The 27500-nt window shown below is 42.9% G+C and overlaps 1 protein-coding gene across 4 annotated transcripts in view; it reads right to left on the bottom strand.

Annotated features, from left to right (window-relative positions):
• The window catches only part of LOC143288583 (coadhesin-like), a 29619-nt gene extending 20501 nt beyond the window's left edge, over positions 1-9118 (bottom strand). For 3 of the 4 annotated variants that reach the window (XR_013056118.1, XM_076597204.1, XM_076597206.1), the window contains exons 1-2: positions 9023-9118; positions 1458-1562 (exon numbers count right to left, since the gene is read on the bottom strand). Coding sequence is in view for 3 of the 4 variants with exons in the window: in XM_076597204.1 (XP_076453319.1) it covers positions 1458-1519 (62 nt within the window). In the remaining variant the exon portion in view is untranslated. Of the gene's footprint in view, positions 1-1457; positions 1563-8960 lie in introns of all 4 variants that reach the window. The other variant, XM_076597205.1, reaches the window with a different exon arrangement.
• Positions 9119-27500: the final 18382 nt, after the last annotated feature.

Genomic DNA, 27500 nt, shown 5'->3' with positions numbered 1-27500 from the left:
TAGTCATTCGGATGAAACGATAAACCGAGGTCCCGTGTGCAGCATGCACTTAGCGCACGTAAAAGAACCCACGGCAACAAAAGGGTTGTTCCTGGCAAAATTCTGTAGAAAAATCCACTTCGATAGGAAAAACAAATAAAACTACACGCAGGAAAAAATCAAAAAAAATGGGTGGCGCTGTAGTGTAGCGACGCGCTCTCCCTGGGGAGAGCAGCCTGAATTTCACACAGAGAAATCTGATGTGATAAAAAGAAATACAAATACAAATACAAATTTTTGAACAGACTTATCAGCTACACAACAGGTTCCATGGTCCCTGAATCACAGTGCAGGGCCACAGCCAATACGGTGTTTGCTGTTCTTCCAGCTACAGAAGAAGTGTCGTGAGCAAAATCAGAAGCTCCACATGGTGTTTCTTGATCTCACCAAGGCCTTCGACACCGTTAATCAGACTGGCTTTTAGAAGATCCTTCAAGCGTCTTACTGTCCAGAAAAGCTCATCTCACTGATGGGTTTCACCTGCACCTTAAAACACATAACATTGAGGTGTGACTGCACGTGCATATAATACCGATGAAACCTTGCACTGTACTGCTTTGTCACACCTCGCTTCGTGCTGTGCTGTGCCGTGCCGTGTCGTGTCGTGTGTGTCGTGTCGTGTCGTGCCGTGCTGTCCCGTGTCGTGTCACATCACGTTGTGTTGTGTCATGTCATGTCGTGTCGTTTAGTGTTGTGTCGTGTCTTTTTGTGTCATGTCCAGTCATGTCATAATCGTTTCGTGTTGTGTCGTGATATTTCGTGTCGTGTCGTGTCGTGTCATTGTGTGTTGCATCATGTTGTATCGTGATGTGACGTGTCGTATTGCGTCATGTGATATCGTGATGTGCCGTGTCGTGTTGTGTCATGTCATATCGTGACGTGTCGTATTTGGTCATGTGATATCGTGACGTGTCGTGTCTTCTTGCGTCATGTGATATCGTGACGTGTCGTGAAGTGTTGTGTCATGTGATACCGTGTCGTGTTGTATTGTGCCATGTGATATCGTGACGTGTCGTATTTGTTCATGTGATATCGTGACGTGTCGTGTTGTGTCATGTGATATCGTGACGTGTCGTATTGCGACATCTGATACCGTGACGTGACGTGTAGTGTTGCGTCATGGGATCTCGTGACGTGTCGTGTAGTGTTGCGTCATGCGATATCGTGACTTGTCGTGACGTGTGACGTGTCGTGTCATGTCGTGTCGCATCATCTCTCGTAGTATCGTGCCATGTCGTGTCATTTCACGTTGGATATATCACTGTGGTGATTTGAATATTGTGATAGCAAATTATTGAATCATTTGAGTATTTTTCATTTGAAAAAAAATTATTTTTTTTAGCTCATTTACATTAGATCCTGCAGTGGGAGGAGGGCGGCGGGGGGTGGGGTGGGGGTTAACCTTTGTCATGACTTACGTGGCCGCCATGGCGACAGGGGCAATAACCCCCAGCAGCACCAGAACCAGAAGTGTCTTCATGGTGTTGTCTCCTTCGTTCGTTCCCTCTGTCTTCCTGTGTTTCCTTCCACACACAACACACGTTGTAGTTAGTGTTCCTGGTGCCTGCCTCCTTCCTTCCTTCTTCCTTCCTTCCTTCCTTCCTTCCTTCCTACCTTCATTCATTCTTTCTTTCCTTCCTTCCTTCCTACCTTCATTTATTCTTTTCTTCCTTCCTTCCTTTCTACCTTCCTTCTGTCCTTCCTTCTCTCCTTCCTGTCTTCTTACCTTCCTTCCTTCCTTCCTTCTTTCCTGGCCTTCATTCCTTCATTCATTCTCTCCTTCCTTCCTTCCTACCTTCCTTCCTCCCTTCCTTCTTCCTACCTTCATTCATTTATTCATTCCTTCCTACCTTCATTCATTCTCTCCTTCCTTCTTTCTTCCTACTTTCATTCATTCCTATCTTCCCCCCTCAGTCAAGTGTTTCGGCCCTGAACTCCTTACATTCTAAGGGGGCCCGGCCGCACCCAGATCATGACTCTTCCCAGTCCATTTTTGCACTTGCATGTGGCAAGTTTAGTTTCTGGCGTTTGGCTTCAAGATCTTGTACAAATGATTCGTCTGAATTATCATCGTGGATATCCTTGGCACTGTGGTTTGAATCCTGGCCTTGGTTTTCCGACGTCTTATCTGCTGGTGCAGTATGCTGCTGAGCATTCGTCAGATTCTTCATACAACCTTTTTTGGTCCTGTGGATCTTCAGGCCACACTCATTGGAGAATTTCCGCCCACAACACCACCACACATCTGAAGGCGAATTTCTGTACTCTGTTTCAGACAATAAAGTGACTGATTGACTTAATAATTGACTGATTGATTAATTGAATAGAATCTATATTAAGTACGGCGTGCTTCAGGGTTCAGTCATGGGATCCATTGTCTTTACAGTATACTAGCAGCGTTATAGGGCAATTCATTTTACCATCTATTTGCAAATGATACTCAATACCATAAGTGTAGATTTCTGTGTAGAATAAGTGAAAGACTGGATGATATACAATACGCTTAAAATGAATGAAGGAAGGGAACAAAAATCGAGATCATGCCAGTTTGTTACTGAAACGTCCCCTCTTGAAATCGCAGGCTTCAATATTCCATTTTCTCAAAAACGTGTGTTGTACGTTAAGGCAGTTTGTTTGTTTTTTCCACGGAAAAATCACAGAACACCTGCATGCAAATCTGTTCAAATACGCAGGATCGGTTACATCAGAAAATTGTATGCCTTCAGCGAATGCAAAAGAGTGCTGCTCGACTTATTTTCCGAAAACGTAAACGAGACAATGAAACCCCACTTCTGACACAACCTCTTATTACCTATCTTTCAAACCATACAATAGTGCTAAAGTGCATAAAGCTTCAAGAATATGCGCTATAACAAGATGTCTCAAAATGAATGAATAAATAAAATGTCTCTCAGTCACTGCTGCAAAAAACCTCTCGCGTTTTCCTTTTGTCCTCATTCTTTTGCATTTCTGTCATTTTTGTTGGCTGGCCTCCAAGATGTTAAACCTGACCGACTTCAGCGAATGCAAAAAAAAAAAAAAAACACGCTGCCCGGCTTATTTTCCGAAAATGTAAGTTTCAGTTTCAGTTTCAGTAGCTCAAGGAGGCGTCACTGCGTTCGGACAAAACTATATACGCTACACCACATCTGCCAAGCAGATGCCTGACCAGCAGCGTAACCCAACGCGCTTAGTCAGGCCTTGAGGAAAAAAAACAAAACAAAAAAAAACAACAACAAAAAACCGGGGGAATAAATAATAGATAAGCTTGCATAAATAAATAAATAATAATTATACTGTAGAAAAAGGTAGTAGTAATAATATTAGTAATACTAATAAAATGATAATAATAAAAAATAAATAAATAAATAAATAAGACAACAATGGTGATAAATAAACGAATAAATGTAAAACATGAAGACACACATTCACACATACACCCACACATGCATAACAGAAATGCACCAAACATGCAGTTTCACAGATATGAAAGCACAGTCAAATACATATAAACGTACATGAGCTCCAACACACATACACACACACACACACACACACACACACACATTACCTTGCACCTCCTCTACCCCCCTCCTCCACACACTCATTTCTAGTCTACGTATCGCAGCTTCCACGGCACACACACACACACACACACACACACACACACACACACACACACTCACAGAGATGAACACTTACATGTACAAGCACATATGAAAGCACAGTCAAATACATATAAACGTACATGAGCTCCAACACACACACACACACACACACACACACACACATTACCTTGCACCTCCTCTACGAAAATGTAAACGCAGTGTCACCCCCACTTTTGACATCACCCCTGGTTACCAATCCGATAATACAATAAAAGTAATTTCAAACCAGACAATACAGAGTTGAGTTTCTGCCAGCACAGAGAATAAGACATACAACGAATTTAGGTGTTAAGTTGTTTGATAGTGTTCGCTTCGTCAGGTCTCCGCACTTCAGCTCTTTCAAGTCTGGCCTAAATACCCACCTCTTCCCAAGATAGCCTCCGTTCCATGCCTCTTCTCCTTATTTTCAGTTGTTTGGGGTTTGTTTTTTGTTTGTTTGTTTTTTTTGTTGTTGTTGTTGTTGTTGCTTTTTGTTGTTGTTGTTGTTTGTTTGTTTTGTTTTGGTTTTTTTGTTTGTTTGTTTTTTTGTTTTGGTTTGTTTTTGTTTTGGGTTGGAGGGGGTATCAGTCTAGAGTTATACATGCATGTGACTGGTGTGAAAGCGCTTTGATTTCTCTCTGCACGAGACTTAGCGTAATATAAATACAAATCATAATAATAATAATTATTATTATTATTATTAAAAGAAAAACAAGAGAGGCAAGGCCTTCAAGACACACTTGTGATGAATTAAGTCCCCTAGCATTAATTACAGAGTAATTTCCCTTTTTTTACTATCTGCACCAAAACGTTTGCAAAATAAATAAAAATTCCATGCTTAGCAAAAGAAGTTCCTGTTTGAACAAAAAATGATAATAATGACTCCTCTTGTTGTTGTGTCAGAATAAGAGGTCAACGTGCCAAGTTTAGAGAATACAAAAAATATAAATATAACAGTAAATGCAGTTTGCATATAATTAGGCTTCTTTTTTATTTTTTTGTGCCCATCCCAGAGGTGCAATATTGTTTTAAACAAGATGACTGGAAAGAACTGAATTTTTCCTATTTTTATGCCAAATTTGGTGTCAACTGACAAAGTATTTGCAGAGAAAATGTCAATGTTAAAGTTTACCACGGACACACAGACACACAGACACACGGACACACACACACACACACACACACACACACACACACACACAGAGATAACCGAACACCGGGTTAAAACATAGACTCACTTTGTTTACACAAGCGAGTCAAAAAATGATGAAGAAATATATTTTGAAAATAGGCAACAACTACATCTTACTCTTTCACTTGATACAGTCAATTAACAAACGCATTGGCAGAAGAAAAACGGAATATTCGTTGAAACAATTTAAGTGCAAATGAAAATATAATTAACTGATGCAGAGCGGTGGCTTAATGGTAATGCACCCGACAAGGAAGCAAAAGTCCACGGGTTCGGATCCCCTGTACGGACCGGGATTTGTACTCCGCACAGAAAACAACAACTAAATTTTGTGACAAGAAGTAATACAATGAAATACAACAGTAAGCATTATCAGAAGCATACGCATTTAAGAGAAAGAGAGAAAGAATGAGAGACAAGACAAGACAAGACAAGACAGGACAGGACAAATTTATTTATTTTCGAGGATAATATATCGGGTGTCCCCCCAAAAAGTGAACCGCTTTTTGACAAGTATTTTCTCAGTGATAGAGAACCACAACACCACCAGCCCACACCACAGCAACACCACCCACACCACAATACCACCACCCACACCACACCACCACCACCACCCACACCACAGCAACACCACCAGCCCACACCACAACAACACCCACACCACAATACCACCACCCACACCACACCACCACCACCACCCACACCACAGCAACACCACCAGCCCACACCACAACAACACCCACACCACAATACCACCACCCACACCACACCACCACCACCACCTACACCACAACAACACCACCCACACCACAACACCACCACCACCCACACCACAACAACACCACCCACACCACAACACCACCACCCACACCACAACAACAACACCCACACCACAACGATACCCACACCACAACGATACCACCCACACCACAACACCACTAGCCCACACCACAACAACACCAGCCCACACCACAACACCACAACACCACCCACACCACAACAACACCAGCCCACACTACAACAACACCACCCACACCACACCACCACCATCCACACACCACAACACCACCACCCACACCACAACACCACCAGCCCACACCACAACAACAACACCCACACCACAACACCACCACCCACACTACAACAACAGCACCCACACCACAACACCACCATCCCACACCACAACGATACCAGCCACACCACAACACCACTAGCCCACACCACAACGATACCACCCACACCACAACACCACTAGCCAACACCACATCAACACCACCCACACCACAACACCACCACCCACACCACAACAACACCACCCACACCACAACACCACCAGCCCACACCACAACGATACCACCCACACCACAACACCACCACCCACACCACAACAACACCAGCCCACACCACAACAACAACACCCACACCACAACGATACCACCCACACCACAACACCACTAGCCCACACCACAACGACACCACCCACACCACAACACCACCAACCCACACCACAACAACAACACCCACACCACAACACCACCAGCCCACACCACAACAACACCACCCACACCACAACACCACCACCCACACCACAACAACACCACCCACACCACAACACCACCAGCCCACACCACAACAACAACACCCACACCACAACGATACCACCCACACCACAACACCACTAGCCCACACCACATCAACACCACACACACCACAACACCACCACTCACACCACAACAACACCACAACACCACCAACCACACCACAACAACACCACCCACACACCACACCACCAGCTGAAGTGCTACTGAAAAAGAGGTAGCTAATATAACTGAAGTCCTAATATAACTGAAGTCCAAGCTACTGAAAAAGAGGTAGCTAATATAACTGAAGTCTATGCTACTCAAAACAGGTAGCTAATATAACTGAAGTCCTAATATAACTGAAGTCCAAGCTACTGAAAAAGAGGTAGCTAATATAACTGAAGTCCTGATATAACTGAAGTCCATGCTACTCAAAAAATGGTAGCTAATATATCTGAAGTCTATGCTACTCAAAACAGGTAGCTAATATAACTGAAGTCCTAATATAACTGAAGTCCAAGCTACTGAAAAAGAGGTAGCTAATATAACTGAAGTCCTGATATAACTGAAGTCCATGCTACTCAAAAAATGGTAGCTAATATATCTGAAGTCTATGCTACTCAAAAACAGGTAGCTAATATAACTGAAGTCCTTATATAACTGAAGGCCATGCTACTCAAAAAGAGGTAGCTAATATATCTGAAGTCCTAATATAACTAAAGTCCATGCTACTAAAAAGTGGTAGCTAATATAAGATAAGATAAGAATAACTTTATTATCTCCAACTGGAGAAATTTGGTCAGATGCATTATCACAACATAGACAAGTAAACAACATGGGGACCATAACTGTAAAAGTCAACAACAGCTTTTACGAATATTACGAAGATACAAATGTAAAAAATATCTTATACACCGTTTCATACATACATCCACACACTGCAGGCAATAACTAGTATTCTTAATGTAAAAACAGAAAGAATTAAGAAACATTATTTGAATATAATTATAAACATAGCCTACTATACTGCACATTGATTATAATAGATAAGATAAGAATAAAGATACGTTACGGAAAACCGCAACCAGATAATCAGCACACACCCGCACCCACCCACACCCCACCCACCTCGCACACGCGGATTACTTGATTAAACAAGAGTAATAAACATATGTTCTCAAATAAAAGCATTTCCCATATTCGCTTTTAAAAACATTGCAATTAATTATTACATCGTAATTATTAACAGAAATATATTTTGAATATAGACGTTAGCATTAGACATATTCCATTGTACATTCATCCTACATATTGCACATTATTCCTCCTACATATTGCACATTCATTATAACCAGTTGTCACGTTTTTAAGCTCAGTAAACACACACACACACACACACACACACACACACACACACACACACACACACACACACACACACACACACACCACACAACTAGAACAAGGTACAACCTATCATGCACGGACTTTCACACGTCTCACATGAGTCCTAATATAACTTAAGTCCATGCTACTGAAAAAGTGGTAGTTAATATAACTAAAGTCCACGCTACTGAAAAAGTAGTGACTAATATAACTGAAGTCCACGCTACTGGAAAAGTGATAGCTAATGTAACTGAAGTCCATGCTGCTGGAAAAAGTGGTAGTTAATATAACTGAAGTCTATGCAACTGAAAAAGTGGTAGCTTATTTAACTGAAGTCCATGCTACTAAAACAAGTGGTACCTAATGCAACTGAAGTCCATGCTACTGGAAAAAGTGGAAGCTAATATAACTGAAGTCCACACAGGTGTGCATCCTTCAGACAGACCATCGGGTGAACTTTATCGGCCATAGACTCGACGCCCCCCCCCCCCCCCCCCCCCCCCCAAAGATGCTCGCGCTCTGTCAGGTCAACATAATAATTATGTGCGGACCTGTTTGTGCCTGAACCCCTTTCGTGAGTATATACGCACGCAAAAGATCAAATACGCACGTTAAAGATCCTGCAATCCATGTCAGCGTTCGGTGGGTTATGGTAACAAGAACACACCCAGCAAGCACACCCCCGAAAATGAAGTATGGCTGCCTACATGGCGGGGGTAAAAACGGTCATACACGTAAAAGCCCACCCGTGTACATACAAGTGAATGTGGGAGTTGCAGACTTCGAACGAAGAAGGAGAAGAAAGAACTCTTTTGTTGAGTACAGTGTACCTCAACTATTCACAGTCCAAGATGTTCAGGGGATTTTTTTTTTTTGTTACGCCTTCTGTGTCACTGCGTAAATCAGTCTTCTGTAAGCCCTGCCCCTGGTCCCCCACCCCTACACCCACGTCTCATAGTGCCCTACTACCCTCACCCCACACCACAGATTCATATAATCTGGCATGTCAGAGTTTTCTTCAGTCATTGTCTTCAGACACCCACCTCTCCATCTCCTCGACACGTAAACATTCTAAACATGAAGTACGGGGCAATGAAATAAATATTTCCAACAAACCGAAACAGACTTTGGCAGAGATGTCGTTTCTTCCCTTGCTCCTGTCAGCGGGAATGTGTTACCTGTCGTTTGGGAAAACGCTGTATGTCGAGACGCGTACAGATCAGCTCAGCTCACGATCATCGCCACCAATGACAAACCCACCCCGGACCCCTTACCTTTAACTCCAAAGGGAGTGGCATGCATTCGGCGGTGTTATACTCTAAGCGTACCCTCCCCTTTTATCTTACCCCTTTCGGGACAAAACCGACATGACGTCTGTAAAAAACAACATCAACCCAACGAAACAAACAAATAAAAAAAATAAAGCAAAACGAATAACTCTGCGGGTGGATCAACAGGCGGACAGGATAAAATCCAAAAACAACTGCGTATGTTTAAAAAAAGGAAAAAAAAAGAAAAAAGCAAACAAACAAACAACAATAACAAAAACGAATGAAAACAAAACCAAAACGAAAAAGTTTTAACGTTTCCTACTTCAATAAAAGAAAACAGACAACGTCGTGTCCCTAACCAAGCATTAGTTATTATGGCAAGCAACAAGAGCCAACCAACAACGAACAAACTAATCAACAAACGTTTTCAACTTCAACAAACAAAAACATCCAACATCACTCATATGACTAAGCATGAAGTAACGTTTCTTTCCTTCCTTCACCTTCACCTATCCCGTAGTCTTGTGGACCGTTGGGGCGCCACAGGTGATCTGGCAACCAGCATCCTCCAATCCTCTCCGTTTTCTGACCTCCTGATTGTATCGCTCAACCTCAAGCCCGTCCATTCTGGGATGTTGTCCTCCCATCTCTTCCTCTGTCTGCCTCTCCTTCTCCCTCCTTGCACTGTGCCCAGCAGGAATGTCTTGGCAAGCCCTGATGATCTCATGACATGGCCATACCATTTGAGCTTGCGTCTCTTGACCAAGGTCAACAGGTCTTCATATGGCCCAATGACTTGCCTGATTCTGTTTCGAACTTCTTCGTTCGTGATATGATCTTTGTAGGAGATGCCCAGGAGTCTTCGAAAGCATCTCATCTCAGTGGACTGTAAACGTTTCTTTACGACCTTACTAAACAGACAATGCCACCTTCCGTCTGTCCTGTTTCCCACAACTCACCTACATATTAAACAATAACATTCAAATGTAAAAATGAATATTTTAACAAACTGTCTACAGTCACCAGTTTGCGATGTGTGATGGGACATTGAACAATATTCATCCTCCTAGGAGATGAACATTTTCAAGATGAACAAAAGAAACATGGTCACGTGATTGAGCACGTAACCAGGGTCACATGATTGAGCACGTGACAAGGTTCCCATCTTTGAGCATGTGACAATGATCCCATCTGACAAATGTTGTCAAACAGAACCTATCAGAAAATAACGTTCACCTAACGTTTGGAATGGCTCTTGTTCTTCCTTTAAAGTCAGACTTGTGGCTGCCCAGAGGGCCGGACGTAAACAAGCACTTTGAGCTTACTCCTTTACCCTCGTACAATAAGTTTTCGTTCGTTCGTTCTCTCTCTCTCTCTCTCTCTCTCTCTCTCTCTCTCTCTCTCTGTGTGTGTGTGTGTGTGTGTGCAATCAACAGAAATAAAACAAAGATTGCATGATGATGTATCCGGAGTTGGCAAGCTGAGTTTCATCAGAAATAATTACACCTGAACTGCAGAATATTTAACTCTCTCCATACGAACGGCGAAAGAGACGACGTTAACAGCGTTTCACCCCAATTACCACCATCAAAATATTGCAAGCGGAAGGCTGTTATACTGAAGAGGTGAATGTTGACAAAGAATACCACAATTCTGACGACGGAAGCTAAAGGTTGGGTCATTGAGACACCCACTGGACATCCGAGGGGTCTGTGTGGAGGAGAAGAGAGGACTGGCCGTACTGAGTGAGTTAAAGAGGATTTTGAACTTCAGAAGCACTTCACAATTCTGCCTCTGGAGACAAGACGTTTAATGGAATTCAAAGAAATGAAAGAGTATGCATTAAAAGTAATTAGAATGACCTTGGTAATGAGTTTCACTATGCATTTCGATACCTTTCTTTTTCAAATGATAGAATACCGTTTTTGAAGCCATACCACTAAACTACAATACTGCAAACTACAGTTCAGTTTCAGTTTCTCAAGGAGGCGTCACTGCGTTCGGACAAAGCCATATACGCTACACCACATCTGCTAGGCAGATTTCTGACCAGCAGCATAATTCAACGCGCTTAGTGAGGCCTCTCTCTCTCTCCATATATATATATATATATATATATATATATATATATATATATATATATATATATATATATATATATATATATATATATATATATATATATATATAATACATATTATATCGGGTATCGACCACAGCATGAAATTTTTACGCTAGTAGCCTCTCTCTTCCCCAAATTTTAATTTTAATATAATTAATATATACATTAAATATATTATAAATTACATATTATGATATTAATATTATATAACACATTAAAAACATGATGGAATCGGTATTCACCCATACACAAAGTGATCCTTGACAAATACTCAGTAAGAAAAGTAAACAATCCCTTTGATTTACTGGCAAATTACCCTTAGGAATCACACATCTGCCAATATATAAAAGAGACCAAATAGCAGATGCAAATCAAAACAGCATAAAAAGAGAGACTCATTCAGCACGCATCTGACACAAGGACTAATCCTAGCTCTAGCCCATACAAAAACACCACTGTACGGCACAGACCTCGTTACACACACTCTCCCCAAAAAACACAACAAAACAAAAACACACCCCCCCCCCCCCCCCCCCCCCCCCCCCCCCCCCCCCCCCCCCTGAAATGTAATTTGAACTGGAAACAAACATACGAGTCCTTTCATCTCAATCAGTTAATCGACAAACCAACACGAATCACTCGCACTTCAAAAACACTCATCGACCACATATATGCAACTTCCACAAAGACTATTTCTGAAATATGTTCTCCAACCTTTGGCTCTAGCGACCACTTTCCAGTTTGTATCACATGGCTTAAAAAAGGAATCAAGATACAAAAAAAAACAGTCATAAAGTTATCACGTACAGAAGTTATTCAAAATTTGACCCAGATTCATTCTTGATGGACCTGATGAACTCTCCTATGTCTCTCGTTTATCAATTTACTGATCCAGATGAAGCGTTTGAAATATGGTATCATAATTTCCTCAACATTTACAACAAACACGCCCCATTCAAAACTAAACGTGTAAAAACCAGTCTGAAAAAGCCGTGGATAACGAGAGACATAGAAGACGCCATCGATTTCAGAGATTTTCTTTTATCAACTGGAACCCGAGAAGATTTTCAAAAACAAAGAAACGCAGTAAATAACTTGAAACGTTTAGCGAAAAAGAAATATTTTCAAAAGTTGATCACTTCTAAGTCTGACAGTAAGTCTTTGTGGAAAGCCATAAATCAATTGAATAATAAGAATAGAGCCACACAAATTACACCACTCACAGATAAATCCACAGATAAACTTAACTCACATTTCTGTAACATAGCTACTTCAATTTTTAAATCAGACAAATCAAACCTTAACTCTCTAGATGCTCTGTTAGAATTCTGTCAATCAAAAAATATTTCACCCACACTAGATATTCCTTTGATATGTGTACATGAAGTTCATAATGCCCTGATCCATTTAAAACAAACAAGTACAAGAGGTCTTGATGGCATAGACGAAAAAATATTAAAACTCTCAGCTCCTATAATAGCAGAATCCCTTACATACATATATAATTTAAGTATTACAAAAAATAAGATTCCCAAGACACTCAAAACTGCTAAAGTTATTCCTGTATTTATTCTTCCCCTTGTTCATTCTTCCTTCTGCTCTCCGCCACGCCCCTACCCTATTGTCCTCGTTGTTATTCATCTATCGCGATATTGTATTGTACATAAGTTCTATGTTTATGTTTGCACATGCTTGTGTAATTTTGACGTTAGTGTTGAGAATTGACTCTCGCTTTTTCTTTTCCTTTTTCTTCTCAATTATTATTCTTGCCCAGAGGGTCGGACGTAAACAAGCACTTTCAGCTTACTCCTTTACCCTCGTAAAATAAATTTTCGTCCGTTCGTCCGTTCGTCCGTTCGTTCGTTCGTTCGCTCGTTCTCTCTCTCTCTCTCTCTCTCTCTGGCTGTTTTTATGCACAAAATAGTAAGCGGCTACGCACCTCCTTCAATTATAAATAACTTCCCAGTAAATAACATAAGACATGTACATAAGTTGCATATACCTCGTCCAAATCTTGATCTTTTTAAGTCCAGCCTAACTTACAGCGGGGGAACGTATTGGAATAATTTAGCATCACGTTTAAAAAATATTACTAACCACAACAACTTTAAGCAAAATCTAAAAATGTACCTATTCACAAAAATTGACGTCACCTGAAATCCAACATTGCTTTCGACAATTTGTGAGTTCCCTCTCACTCTCTCTTGAGTGGATGCATTTGTGTGTGTGTGTGTGTGTGTGTGTGTGTGTGTGTGTGTGTGTGTGTGTGTATTTCATGATTTTTTTTTTTTGTGTGTGTGTGTGGAATGGCTTTGAATTGTGAAATAATGGTATATTTTGATTGTGTTTTGATTTTGTGCTCATTTTCGCTTTTTTAGCTTTATTCCCTCTTTAGGGCGAGGGCTGGATGTAAAAAAGCATGTTACTTGCTTATCTATTACCCTCGATAATAAAGATTTTGTCTTGTCTTGTCTTGTCTTGTCTTGTCTCTCTCTCTCTAAGCAATAAAAATAAAACAAAGATTGCATGATGATGTATCCGGAGTTGGCAAGCTGAGTTTCATCAGAAATGATTACACCTGAACTGCAGAATATTTAACTCTCTCCATACGAACGGCGAAAGAGACGACGTTAACAGCGTTTCACCCCAATTACCACCATCAAAATATTGCAAGCGGAAGGCTGTTATACTGAAGAGGTGAATGTTGACAAAGAATACCACAATTCTGACGACGGAAGCTAAAGGTTGGGTCATTGAGACACCCACTGGACATCCGAGGGGTCTGTGTGGAGGAGAAGAGAGGACTGGCCGTACTGAGTGAGTTAAAGAGGATTTTGAACTTCAGAAGCACTTCACAATTCTGCCTCTGGAGACAAGACGTTTAATGGAATTCAAAGAAATGAAAGAGTATGCATTAAAAGTAATTAGAATGACCTTGGTAATGAGTTTCACTATGTATTTCGATGCCTTTCTTTTTGAAATGATAGAATACCGTTTTTGAAGCCATACTACTAAACTACAATTCTGCAAACTACAGTTCAGTTTCAGTTTCTCAAGGAGGCGTCACTGCGTTCGGACAAAGCCATATACGCTACACCACATCTGCTAGGCAGATTTCTGACCAGCAGCATAATTCAACGCGCTTAGTGAGGCCTCTCTCTCTCTCCATATATATATATATATATATATATATATATATATATATATATATATAATACATATTATATCGGGTATCCCAAAAAAGTGAACCACTTTTTGACAAGTATTTTCTCAGTGATAAAGAAACCGAATTCTTTGAAAATTTTCACAAATTAACCTTAGGATATCATCAGCAAGTCTGCAAAATATCTATAAAAGTTAGGACGCAAATTATGCGAGTATTGTCAAATTCAAAACAGCATGTCAAAAAATGGAGGAGGACGGTACATTTCAGCACGTCATTCTTGACAACAGAAGGATGCTGAATATCACATGAGCTTCATAAGCCCAAAATTAGTCAAAATAATACACTTCACTGATACTGGGCAACAGGACCATCTTTGTTGATCACACACTCTCGCCACATCAAAAAAAAAAAAAAGCAACAAAACAAAACAAAAAAAACAACCAACCCTCCCCCCCCCCCCCCCCCCCCCCCCCCCCCTCCGCCCCCCCCCCCCCCCCACACACACACACAAAAGATACGTAGCAAAAAAGACATTGTATTTTGTAACCATACACTGGTACATTCATGCCGTAATTCATGTTTGGCAAACATATTTTTTGGATAGCAAATTGATCAAACTTTTGGGAACACATAATGAAAAATGCCCCCTCCTTCCCCCCTCCCCACCAGGCGGCGCTGTGGACACCCTGACCACTATCATCTTGCGCTGCTTCTGTGGGGACAGAACAGGGGAGACAACACCACATGCGGAACGTCCAGTCAGCTAGGGAATTGACAGGACATGTCCACAAGAAGTGACGTATATCAGCGTTGGTTAACTCACTCAGTACGGCCAGTCCTCTCTTCTCCTCTACACAGACCCCTCGGATGTCCAGTGGGTGTCTCAATGACCCAAACTTTAGCTTCCGTCGTCAGAACTGTGGTATTCTTTGTCAACATTCACCTCTTCAGTATAAGAGCGTTCCACTTGCAACATTTTGATGATGGTAATTGGGATGAAACGCTGTTAACGTCGTCTCTTTCGCCGTTCGTATGGAGAGAGTTAACACAGACGAAACGGGTTGTCAGGCACTGGAAAGTTGTTTTCCAGTCTGTGTTGTGTTGGGAGTGATACAATTTGTGCCCCTGACACAGATTCTTCTGACATGAACCGTGAAAAGAATGTAGGTCAAAGTATATCTGCTTCTTCTTTTTTCTCGTTCTTTCTAAACGTCGTTTAAAAAAAGAAACTATTAACACTTGCGGATCTAAACATACAAAGCATCGCGGGCCTTTCCCGAAAAAACAACCGCCACTTTGTCAAGCCATAGGAAAGGAATGAATGCGTGTTTAGACAGGTCTATCCAGGAAGACGGAGGGAACCGGAAAAACAAGTTTCACTGCAAAATAAGCAACGACAACAACCACACACACACACACACACACACACACACACACACACAAGAGAACACTCCCCTACCCCCCTTCCTCTCCCCATCCACCCAACCCCTTCCCGCCCAGTCGTTTTCCCAGTCATCACAATGTATGTTCGTGCTCGTGAATAGACACACAACTATCTGCACAGAATCAGTCAGCCCCCCCCCCCCCCCGCACCCCCCCCCCGCACCCCCATCCCCCCCACTTTCCCACCCTCACCCTCTCCACCCACTCACCATCCATGAAGCGTGGGTGGGTATGGGTGTGTGGTGTGGAAGAGGGGGTGGTGGCGTTACGCAGGGGAGGGTGAAGACTCCTGACTTATAAGTGAACTGCTACCCCACTGCCACTGTTACCCCACTGCCACAACAATTGATACCCCATTGCCACTAGAACTACTACCCCACTAGAACTGCTCACTGCCACTGCTACCCCACTGCCACTAGAACTGCTACCCCACTGCCACTGCTACCCCACTGCCACTAGAACTGCTACCCCACTGCCACTGCTACCCCACTGCCACTAGAACTGCTACCCCACTGCCACTGCTACCCCAATGCCACTGCTACCCCACTGCCACTAGAACTGCTACCCCACTGCCACTGCTACCCCACTGCCACTGCTACCCCACTGCCACTAGAACTTCTACCCCACTGCCACTGCTACCCCACTGCCACTAGAACTGCTACCCCACTGCCACTACCCCACTGCCACTAGAACTGCTACCCCACTGCCACTAGAACTGCTACCCCACTGCCACTGCTATCCCACTGCCACTAGAACTGCTACCCCACTGCCACTGCTATCCCACTGCCACTAGAACTGCTACCCCACTGCCACTGCTACCCCACTGCCACTAGAACTGCTACCCGACTGCCACTGCTACCCCACTGCCACTAGAACTGCTACCCCACTGCCACTAGAACTGCTACCCCACTGCCACTGCTACCCCACTGCCACTAGAACTGCTACCCCACTGCCACTGCTACCCCACTGCCACTAGAACTGCTACCCCACTGCCACTAGAACTGCTACCCCACTGCCACTGCTACCCCACTGCCACTAGAACTGCTACCCCACTGCCACTAGAACTGCTACCCCACTGCCACTAGAACTGCTACCCCACTGCCACTGCTACCCCACTGCCACTAGAACTGCTACCCCACTGCCACTAGAACTGCTACCCCACTGCCACTGCTACCCCACTGTCACTGCTACCCTACTGCCACTGCTACCCCACTGCCACTGCTTCCCCACTGCCACTGCTACCCCACTGCCACTGCTACCCCACTGCCACTAGAACTGCTACCCCACTGCCACTGCTACCCCACTGCCACTAGAACTGCTACCCCACTGCCACTGCTACCCCACTGCCACTAGAACTGCTACCCCACTGCCACTGCTACCCCACTGCCACTGCTACCCCACTGCCACTAGAACTGCTACCCCACTGCCACTAGAACTGCTACCCCACTGCCACTGCTACCCCACTGCCACTGCTACCCCACTGCCACTGCTACCCCACTGCCACTAGAACTGCTACCCCACTGCCACTGCTACCCCACTGCCACTAGAACTGCTACCCCACTGCCACTAGAACTGCTACCCCACTGCCACTGCTACCCCACTGCCACTGCTACCCCACTACAACTAGAACTGCTACCCCACTGCCACTAGAACTGCTACCCCACTGCCACTGCTACCCCACTGCCACTAGAACTGCTACCCCACTGCCACTGCTACCCCACTGCCACTAGAACTGCTACCCCACTGCCACTGCTACCCCACTGCCACTGCTACCCCACTGCCACTAGAACTGCTACCCCACTGCCACTGCTACCCCACTGCCACTGCTACCCCACTGCCACTAGAACTGCTACCCCACGGTTAGTGCTACCCCACTGCCACTAGAACTGCTACCCCACTGCCACTGCCACCCCACTGCCACAAGAACTGCTACCCCGTGTGTGTGTGTGTGTGTGTGTGTGTGTGTGTGTGTGTGTGTGTGTGTGTCTGTCTGTCTGTCTGTCTGTCTGTCTCTCTCTCTCTCTCTCTCTCTCTCTCCTCTCTCTCTCTCTCTCTCTCTCACGTGCGCACATATACACACACTCACTCACTCACTCACCCACTCATTCACCCACTCGTTCACCCACTCATTCATACACATACATATTTTAACACCAGTACCGTGTCATTACCTTCACTGTCTATTGTTAATGTCTTCGGGGTTTGGGGTGGGGGGGTGGGGGGGTGTTGATACCGCATTGACACTAAAATTTCTTAATATGAGCCTTGCTTTGTTCGGTCACTACTTTGATGTCTGTCTCAAATCTATTGACTTTGTGAATGACGCAGAATGTGTGTGCTTTAGACTCTTATGTTTCACACAAAAAATGAATATAAGTTGATTTATGTGGGCACTGTAGCGATGCAGTCAGGTATGATAGCGGACGTCATTCATATAGTTTAAAGAAGGAAATGCGACATATATATATATATATATATATATATATGCTTGCTGTCCGTGCATTCAAACGGGAAATAAAGATTTCCTTCGCAAACATAAACCATCTGAAAACGAAAAGAAAAAAAACAACAACCCCATTTCATTCATAGTATGGCCCTTGCGGTCGACTGAGCCACAAAGTATTTTAATTTGATAAATCCTAAACTTTTTTTTTTCTTTCTAAATAATGCCTTATTATGTCTGCAGTTACCTCACGCTCGTAAAAAAAAAAAAAAAAAAAAAAAAAAAAAAAAAATCCTTTGTACGCTTACCACGTTGATGGCGTTTGAGCATTTTCCAAACACCAGAAGCGTTTGAATATGTAAAAATCTATTTCGACACTTACCTAATCTAAGTCACTCATCAGTGGGGAATGTCCCATTCTATTACCTTTCTGTCGACATAAAAAAGACTGACGGCGTGATAAAGATGTGGAGATAGTTCAGTTTCAAGCACGGACAAAATGACCTCCCACCACCTGCATTTATCCCGTAATTTCGATTTGGCAGACAGGTGTGAATAATCCTTTTCCCCCCATAAAATGACAACTAAATGACGATGAACACCCCCACCCCACCCCCCACCCCACCCCCTTCCCCGCTGTGCTGCCATCCGTCACACTATAACGTATGCCAAACCATGTTAATAATAATAATGATAATGGATACCTATATATAGCACACTATCCAGAAATCTGCTCTAGGTGCTTTACAAAAACGCTTTTGTTAACATAAAACATTACATCAATGTTACATACACACACCAAAACGTGACTACACACACACACACACACACACGCGCGCGCGCGCGCACGCACGCACGCACGCACACACACACACACACACACACACACACACACACACACTGCATACATACATTTTAACATGCACGTGTATCTAACAGCTACCCTAACACATACGCACACATAGGCAGGCACAAACTTACATAAACACACGCACACACAATACACATTCATATACATACATATGTATACACACATAGTCAAGCACAGCTAACGCAAAGGAAGTGGACCTGCCACAATTGAACTTATTGCTGAGGGAAAAGGTGAGTTTTGAGACGAGATTTAAAAGATGCCAGGGAACCAGAATGACGGAGGTTATCAGGGAACTTGTTCCACGTCTTTGGCGATTGAAAAGAAAACGATCTGTGTCCATAGGTCTTACTTCTGACGTGAGGTATCCTGAGAAGTCGAGTATCAGAGGAAGAACGGAGCTGGCGAGACGGGGTATAGATATGGAGGAGTTCAGAAAGATACTTAGGGCCAGATCCGTTGACTGCAGAAAAGGTCAGAGTGGATAGCTTATAGTCTATTCGATCAGAAGCAGGCAACCAGTGGAGAGACTGAAGGAGAGGAGAAACATGGTCAAATTTAGAAGCTCTGCAATTGAGTCTGGCAGCGTTATTGTGAATTCGTTGGAGTCTGTCTAATAGATATTTATATATATAATGTTAGTATAACCACGGGTCCTGTTTCTTTTTCTGATGTGTTTTTTGCAGCAGATTAGCGCAGCGTATATGGATTGGTCCGCACTCTTTGACACCTCCTTGAAACTGGACTCAAACTGAAACCGCATGAAGGGCTATAATCAGGGAAAGTCGCCTTTCAACTTGGACCTTCAGACACCGTGCGTATGAACCATGACACTCTTTCTCGTTTCCATCTTCTTCTTCTGCGTTCGTGGGCTGCAGTCCCCACGTTCGCTCGTATGTACACGAGTGGGCTTTTACGTGTATGACCAGGTTTTTGTTGTTGTTGTTGTTGTTTTTACCCCGACATGTAGGCAGCCATACTCCGTTTTCGGGTGTGTGCGTGCTGGTTATGTTCTTGTTTCCATAACCTACCGAAAGCTGACCTGGATTACAGGATCTTTAACGTGCGTATTTGATCTTCTGAATCGACCAGATATTGCCCTGATATTGAGTACATTCTTTCAGTGACGCGACAGTTAAAGATATAATTTTTGACCGGTGAAGCTTTACCTGCACGAAAGTTTGTCGTTGCAAGTCACTGGGAACGTTGATGTTTGTGTGACTTTTTACATTCATTATCACTGGGGGTTTTGTTTGTTTGTTTGTTTGGGGTTTGTTTGTTTTTTGTTGTTGTTTTTTTTTTTGTTTGTTTTTTTTGTTTTGGGGTTTTTTGGGGGGTTTTTTGGTTAGATTAACGACTTCCATTTTACTACTTTTCTTAAATGGTACTTCCCTTCATTTCAGAGGTTTACCTTAGATTCTACCCGTCATCTACCCTTCTTCCACCCAGCTCAGTCAGTCAGTTATGCCCATCACTCCCCCCGGGGCATAGGCCGCTCACAACAGTCCGCCAGAGTCCTCTGTCCTGGGCTGCCCTTTCTAATTGCCTCCAGGTGTGCCCAATCTTCTTGGTGTCTGCCTCGAGGTCACGTCGCCAGGTGTTTCTTGGCCTTCCACTCCTCCGTTTGCCCTGAGGATACCATTTCGTGCCTGCCTGGTGATGTTACTGTCTGGCTTCCTCAGGGTGTGCCCGATCCATCTCCATCTTCTGCGCCGAATCTCGTCTTCAGCTGGCAGCTGGTTGGTACGCTGCCACAGGTCTGCGTTGCTGATAGTGTCGGGCCAGCGTATCTGGAGGATCCTTCTCAGGCAGCTGTTGATGAAGGTCTGCACTTTCCTTTGTTGTCCTCCATGTCTCTGCTCCATACAGAAGGACTGACTTGACGTTGGAGTTGAACAGTCTTATCTTCGTGCTAATCAACTACACCTTGGAGCTCCAGATGTTCTTCAGTTGCAAGTATGCTGCCCTCGCTTTGCCGATTCTTGCTCTGACGTCTGCGTCTGTGCCACCCTGCTTGTCGATGCTGCTGCCCAAGTACGTGAAGGCCTCTACCTCTTCCAGCTTGCTCCCGTGCACTGTGACTGGGTCTTCTCTTGCTTTGTTGATCTTGAGGATCTTGATCTTGCCCTTGTGGATGTTGAGGCCGACTTGTGATGAGGTGGCTGCCAGCTCTGTTGTCTTGTCCTGCATTTGCTGGTGACTGTGGGAAAGCAGGGCCAGGTCATCCGCGAAGTCCAGGTCATCTAGCTGGTCAAGTAGTGTCCGCTGGATTCCGTTTCTTCTGTCCGCTGTTGATGTTTTCATGGTCCAGTCGATTGCCAGGAGGAAGAGGAAAGGTGACAGGAGACAACCTTGTCTGACTCCAGTCTTCACCTCGAAGCTGTCTGAGAGCTGTCCTCCATGGACCACCCGGCACCTCTTTCCCTCATAAGAGTTCTTGATCAGGTTGACCAGCTTGATTGGCACTCCATAGTGACGTAGCAGCTTCCAGAGGGTTTCGCGGTCTATGCTGTCGAAGGCCTTCTCGTAATCGACGAAGTTGATATACAGCAATGAGTTCCACTCTAAGGACTGCTCGACGATGATGCGCAAGGTGGCGATCTGGTCAATGCATGATCTGTTCTGGCGGAAGCCAGCCTGCTGGTCCCGGAGAAGGGGGTCGACTGCACCTTTCATTCTCTCAAGTAGGATCCTGTTGAAGACCTTTCCTGGCATTGACAGAAGCGTTATTCTTCTGTAGTTGGCGCAGTTTCTGAGGTCTCCTTTCTTGGTTAGCTTGATGAGGTAGCCCTCTTTCCAGTCTGCTGGTACTTCTTCTTCTTCCCAAATCTTCTCGAAGAGAGGGTACAGCATCTCTACTGTGGTCTCCAGATCTGCCTTGAGTGCTTCTGCAGGGATGTCAACTGGTCCTGCTGCTGCTGCTTTTCTTTCTCTTACTTTGTTGTTGTTGTTGTTGTTGGCGTTTCTGTAGCAAGCTGGTTTTTTTACAGGGTAGGGTTGTTAGCCCCTCGCCCAACCCTCCTCACTTTTTCATCCGGACGTGGGACCGGCATAGGCAGAGTTTTCCACCCAGCTCACCACTGAACTTCTCTCCCCCCCCCCCCCCCCCCCTCCTCCCTCCCCACCCCCTCCGTCCCCTACATTTTAAACGATAACATTCAAATGTGAAAACTGATACTTCGACAAACTCTCTACAACCGCCTATGAAATATTATGTGTGACAGGACATTAATTTAACAAAATTACTCCTCTAGCTCTATCTTCAAATTGCATTCCTTGCGACTAAAGCGTGCGTGTATTTTGGAAACTTGGTTGCAATCTACGAATCGTTAAGCTATGTGATGGGCTGCCAAAAGACGCTTTTTTTTTCCCCGAGCGGCTTTGTACGGTTTTCTGTGTCTGGTATCGTTCACTGGGAGTGTTCTGTGTGGTTCTTTTTATATACCTTTTGTTCCCCCACCCTTCATGCCCCATATGCACTCAACTTGGTTTCTTCACTTATCAAAAGGGAAGCTATAGGTGCTGATTCAAGCGCGCAGCCTCCTGGGTTTTGTGTGTGTGTGTGTGTGTGTGTGTGTGTGTGTGTTATTTTCCCCTTTAGTTGCGGTACGCTCTACTTCACACACACAGCCTGAAAAAGATAACTTCACTTTCCTCTGTCAAATCCGACAAGATAAAGGCCACACCTGGCCCAACCCTGTCCGTCGCGCCTTTCATTTCAGTGCATTGACATACTTGTGTGTATTGTTGAACCAGTCTCCATTACTTTGATACATTTTTGAATAGATAGTCGAGAGTCGGTCTTTATACATTTTGACTCACTTGTGTAAACAAAGTGAGTCTATGTTTTAACCCGGTGTTTTGGTGTGTGTGTGTGTGTGTGTCCGTGGTAAACTTTAACATTGCCATTTTCTCTGCAAATACTTTGTCAGTTGACACCAAATTTGGCATAAAAATAGGAAAAATTCAGTTCTTTCCAGTCATCTTGTTTAAAACAATATTGCACCTCTGGGATGGGCACAAAAATTAAAAAAAGAAGCCAAATTATATGCAAACTGAATTTACTGTTATATTTATATTTCTTTTATTCTCTAAACTTGGCACTTTGATCTGATATTCTGACACAACAACAAGAGCAGTCATTTTTTATCATTTTTTTTGCTCAAACAGGAACTTCTTTTGCTAAGCATGGAAATCACATTTATTTTGCATGTCTTTGGTGCAGATAGTAAAAAAGGGAAATTAATCTGTAATTAATGTTATCGGGTTTAATTTGCTTTAAACTGATCTTTCTCATCATAAACATTACATTTTGAAATTATACTCAATACATAAAAAGCTTGTGTGTTTTACTCTCAGTGTACAAGGCTTTCACTATGTCCATTTTGGTCTTTTTCGGAAAATACTAAAATCAATACCACGAGTGGACTTTATAGATCTATTGACTGAGCCCTGAAGGTCATGGGCAAAAATCAATAGCGTACACATATTTATACATATTCAAAGCATGTGCTCATATTCTTCGGGAACGCGAACGACACCATTTTGTTTCAAGTTGTTGACCTGCCCGTTCAGTCATATATTCAATCGACAATACATGATAACATGTGATGGAAGGTTGGAGAAGGAAACCATTAAATATTTATTCTGAGAAAGATTTGTGAACGCCTCATCACTTACTGGATTATGCCCCAAACTGCCATACAAATATCCATAGAATCAGTCGGAATTCACAGTTAGAAATGATAAACCATGAGAGTTAATACCCTTGAATTGATGAAACGCAAAAATTTCCAGTCTTGACTTTTCTCAAAATGAAGTTCTTTTCACTTCATACGACGTTTAGAAGTACTTGTACTTGGCTCTGCATGTTATTAGTTTAACAAAATACTCAATTTTCATATCAACTTTAAAACTATAAAACTAGAATGAACATAAAAGAGAAATTGAATCGACCGTGTCAACCGTGAGTAACTAAACTTGGACATGTACCTAGATCCAGAGAAAACGGATAAATGTTGCAGTGTGATTGCAGCGATAGCCACGTCTCCTTTACCGCGGACTTAAAAAAGAATTTTTAATTGCCTTAAAAGATTTTTTGAATGCCTAAGATACACCAGAATAATATTATTTATATTTAAACAGCGTTCTCACTGCAAATGCCACAATCGATTTATCACCCTTTAAAAAAGCACGTTTAAGTATTATATTTTTGAACGTTAGTCAAGGAGCCACGATAAGACAGTTTCTTCTCACCCGAACACGCACGTGGGGTTCGAATCTGCTGTAAGGACTTTTTTCTTTTCTTTTTCTTTTAACCCGAAGCTTTATGATAACAAATACAGAACACATTTTAACGATTAGATTTTTTTTTAATAAGTATATCACAAGTGAGTCTTGAAGGCCTTGCCTCTCTTGTCATTTTGTTATCATTTTTTTATTCGTCATTCTTTAGCTCCAATTCCTTGATTTTTTTGATTTTTTTTTTTTTTTTTTTTTTTTTTTTAGTCAGGATGTGGTTTAAGTGTTTCCAATCATTGCCTAATTTCTTACTTTAAATTGTCTGAATGGTTTACGAAAACAAGTATTGTTTTTGTTATGTGATTTTGTTGAAGCTAAGATATATGTTGTTGCCCCCTTGTCAAAAGACCTTTCTTGGCAATGACAATAAATAATTCCAGTGTCCAATCTCTCTCTCTCTCTCTCTCTCTCTCTCTCTCTCTCTCTCTCTCTCTCTCTCTCTCTCTCTCTCATCTGACATGAGCTATTTCCCGTGTTCACATTGTTGACAGACAATCTGAAGAGAAACACACCAATCTGTGCCAATCACTTCAGATAACAAACAGCTTTAGCAGGTTAGCCCACTGCGTCAATAGTGTACGCAAACTACTTTCTCAAAAACAGTTCCAGTTATGACTCGAGTATGTAAACTAAAGAAAGTCTGTGTAATCACACCGTGTGTGTGTGTGTGTGTGTGTGTGTGTGTGTGTGTTCGTGCGTGCATGCATGTGTGTGTGAGTGTGTATGTGTGCGTGTGCGCATGCATACATGTCTGTATGTAGACCGATGCATGTATGTATGTGTGTGCGCGCGCGCGTATGTGTGTGTGATGTATGTTTGTTAATCTATTCTGTCATGCTGCTTTGCATTATAATAACTCTTCTAGTAAAAGCGAATAAAAGTCTAAACTATTGCGTGGGAGAGCCCGATAGTATTTCCATGATTATAGTTATTAAACGTGATGGATAATACTACGCGTCGCATGACAATTATCAAACGTCGTGGCAACTTTACGTTTTTGTTCGAGACATCCTGTTCGAGGGTATTTTTGTTCGCTTTTGATTTTTGTTTTGCTAATCATGCACGAAATTCATTCGTGTAGAAGTTGTTGTCGTTTTGTGAGAACATATCTGATTGTAATCTATGGGTCATTTCAATTTTGTGTGTGTGTGTGTGTGTGTGTGTGTGTGTGTGTGTGTGTGTGTGTGTGTGTGTGTGTGTGTGTGTGTGTGTGTGTGTGTGTGTGTGTGTGTGTTGTGAGTTGGGTGGGGTTGGGAGATGAGGGTGTTTTAGGACATGGCGACAACCCGGACACTTCAGGAACATGAAGAGAGACAGAGATTTTGTGATTTTTTTTTTTTTTAATTTCATTTCATTTCTTCTTTTTTTTTTTTTTTTCTTTTTTTTTGATGGGGCCTCCATCCTCCTATTTTTTCCCACATCATTCTTCTTCTTCTTTCACAGACTCATATTTACCTTTCATGCAACACTTTCGCCCACACACCTTAACTAATCACTTTCTTTCTTTCATTTTTTCCGGCATCGTCTGGCGCAACAAAATTGCCCCAGTGAGTCTTGAGGCGTGCATTTTAAGTGTATTCGATGTCTGCATACATTTACCAGGTTTTTTTGATGTTCTAGTGTTCTGATGTATGCATTCTAGACATGTATGACAAGTGATTACATGTGTCTGGGTTTATTATTGCTCTAGTGTGAGTTGTTTGTTAAGATATTGAAGCTTTTCTGTCGTCCATCCTCTCTCTCTGCTTCCTCTCTCTTAACTCTCTCCATACGAACGGCAAGAGACGACGTTAACAACGTTTCACCCCAAGTACCATCATCAAAATATTGCAAGCGGAAGGCTCTTATACTGAAGAGGTGAATGTTGACAAAGAATACCATAATTCTGACGACGGAAGCTAAAGGTTGGGTCATTCAGACACCCACTGGACATCCGAGGGGTCTGTGTAGAGGAGAAGAGAGGACTGGCCGTACTGCGTGAGTTAACCTAATACATAACCAAAGATTTAAAAAAGGGGGGAAAATTATCATGTGTACCATGACAATAGACGGACCCTATCTTTCCTTTTAATGAATACATTTATTTACATGCCAGTGGTTTTAGGTGACCTAGTGCATGTATGTATGCGGAGTTAGAAGTGGTAGGGCACATCCTTTCCATTGAGCATCTCTCCCAGAAGGCGCCGTCCCTTGATCAGTCGAAAGCGAGCAAGGGACAGCTGGGAAGAGTAGTCACAGGAAAGGTTTAATTTACTCAGTACGGCCAGCTCTCTCTTCTCCTCGACACAGATCCCTCGGATGTCCAGTGGGTGTCTCGATGACCCAACCTTTAGCTTCTGTCGTCAGAATTGTGGTATTCTTTGTCAACATTCACCTCTTCAGTATAAGAGCCTTCCTCTTGCAATATTTTGATGATGGTAATTGGGGTGAAACGCTGTTATCGTCGTCTCTTTCGCCGTTCGTATGGAGAGAGTTAAAGTGGCAAGAAATTCACTCCTTTCCCATCAAGGGAAGAAAAGCCACTACTTGCCAGGATATGCGTGTATGTGTGCGTGCATGTATGTGCATATGCGTGTATGTTTTTTTGTGTTTGCGTGCCTGTTCCCCTTCCTTAAGTAATTCTACCTCTCTCTGAACCCCTTTTCACACAACAAGCAGTTTGTGACGTCCATGGCTTTATTTTGTTTTGTTTTGTTTTTAAATTTTTTTTTTTTATGATACAACCAGCAGATTGCAACAACAGTTGGGTTTGTTGCTGCTGTTGTTTTTTTTTTTCGTGGTTTTTTTTTTTCTTTCCTTTTTTTTTTTTTTTTTTTTTTTTGTAAATCTCACACACAACCAGCAGAGTATCCTGTCAATGTTTCACTTTTAACTCTGTGTGAGTGTGTGTGTGTGTGTGTGTGTGTGTGTGTGTGTGTGTGTGTGTGTGTGTGTGTGTGTGTCGTTGTTGTCGTTGCTTATTTTGCAGTGAAACTTATTTTTCCTGCTCCTTCTGCCCTCCTGGGTAGACCTGCCTAAACACGCAATCATTCCTTTGACTTG

Source organism: Babylonia areolata, chromosome 12 (assembly GCF_041734735.1).
Source record: "Babylonia areolata isolate BAREFJ2019XMU chromosome 12, ASM4173473v1, whole genome shotgun sequence".
Taxonomy (NCBI): Eukaryota; Metazoa; Mollusca; class Gastropoda; order Neogastropoda; family Buccinidae; genus Babylonia; species Babylonia areolata.
The sequence above is the reverse complement of the archived record's forward strand: the minus strand, read 5'-3'. Positions and strand labels throughout refer to the sequence as shown.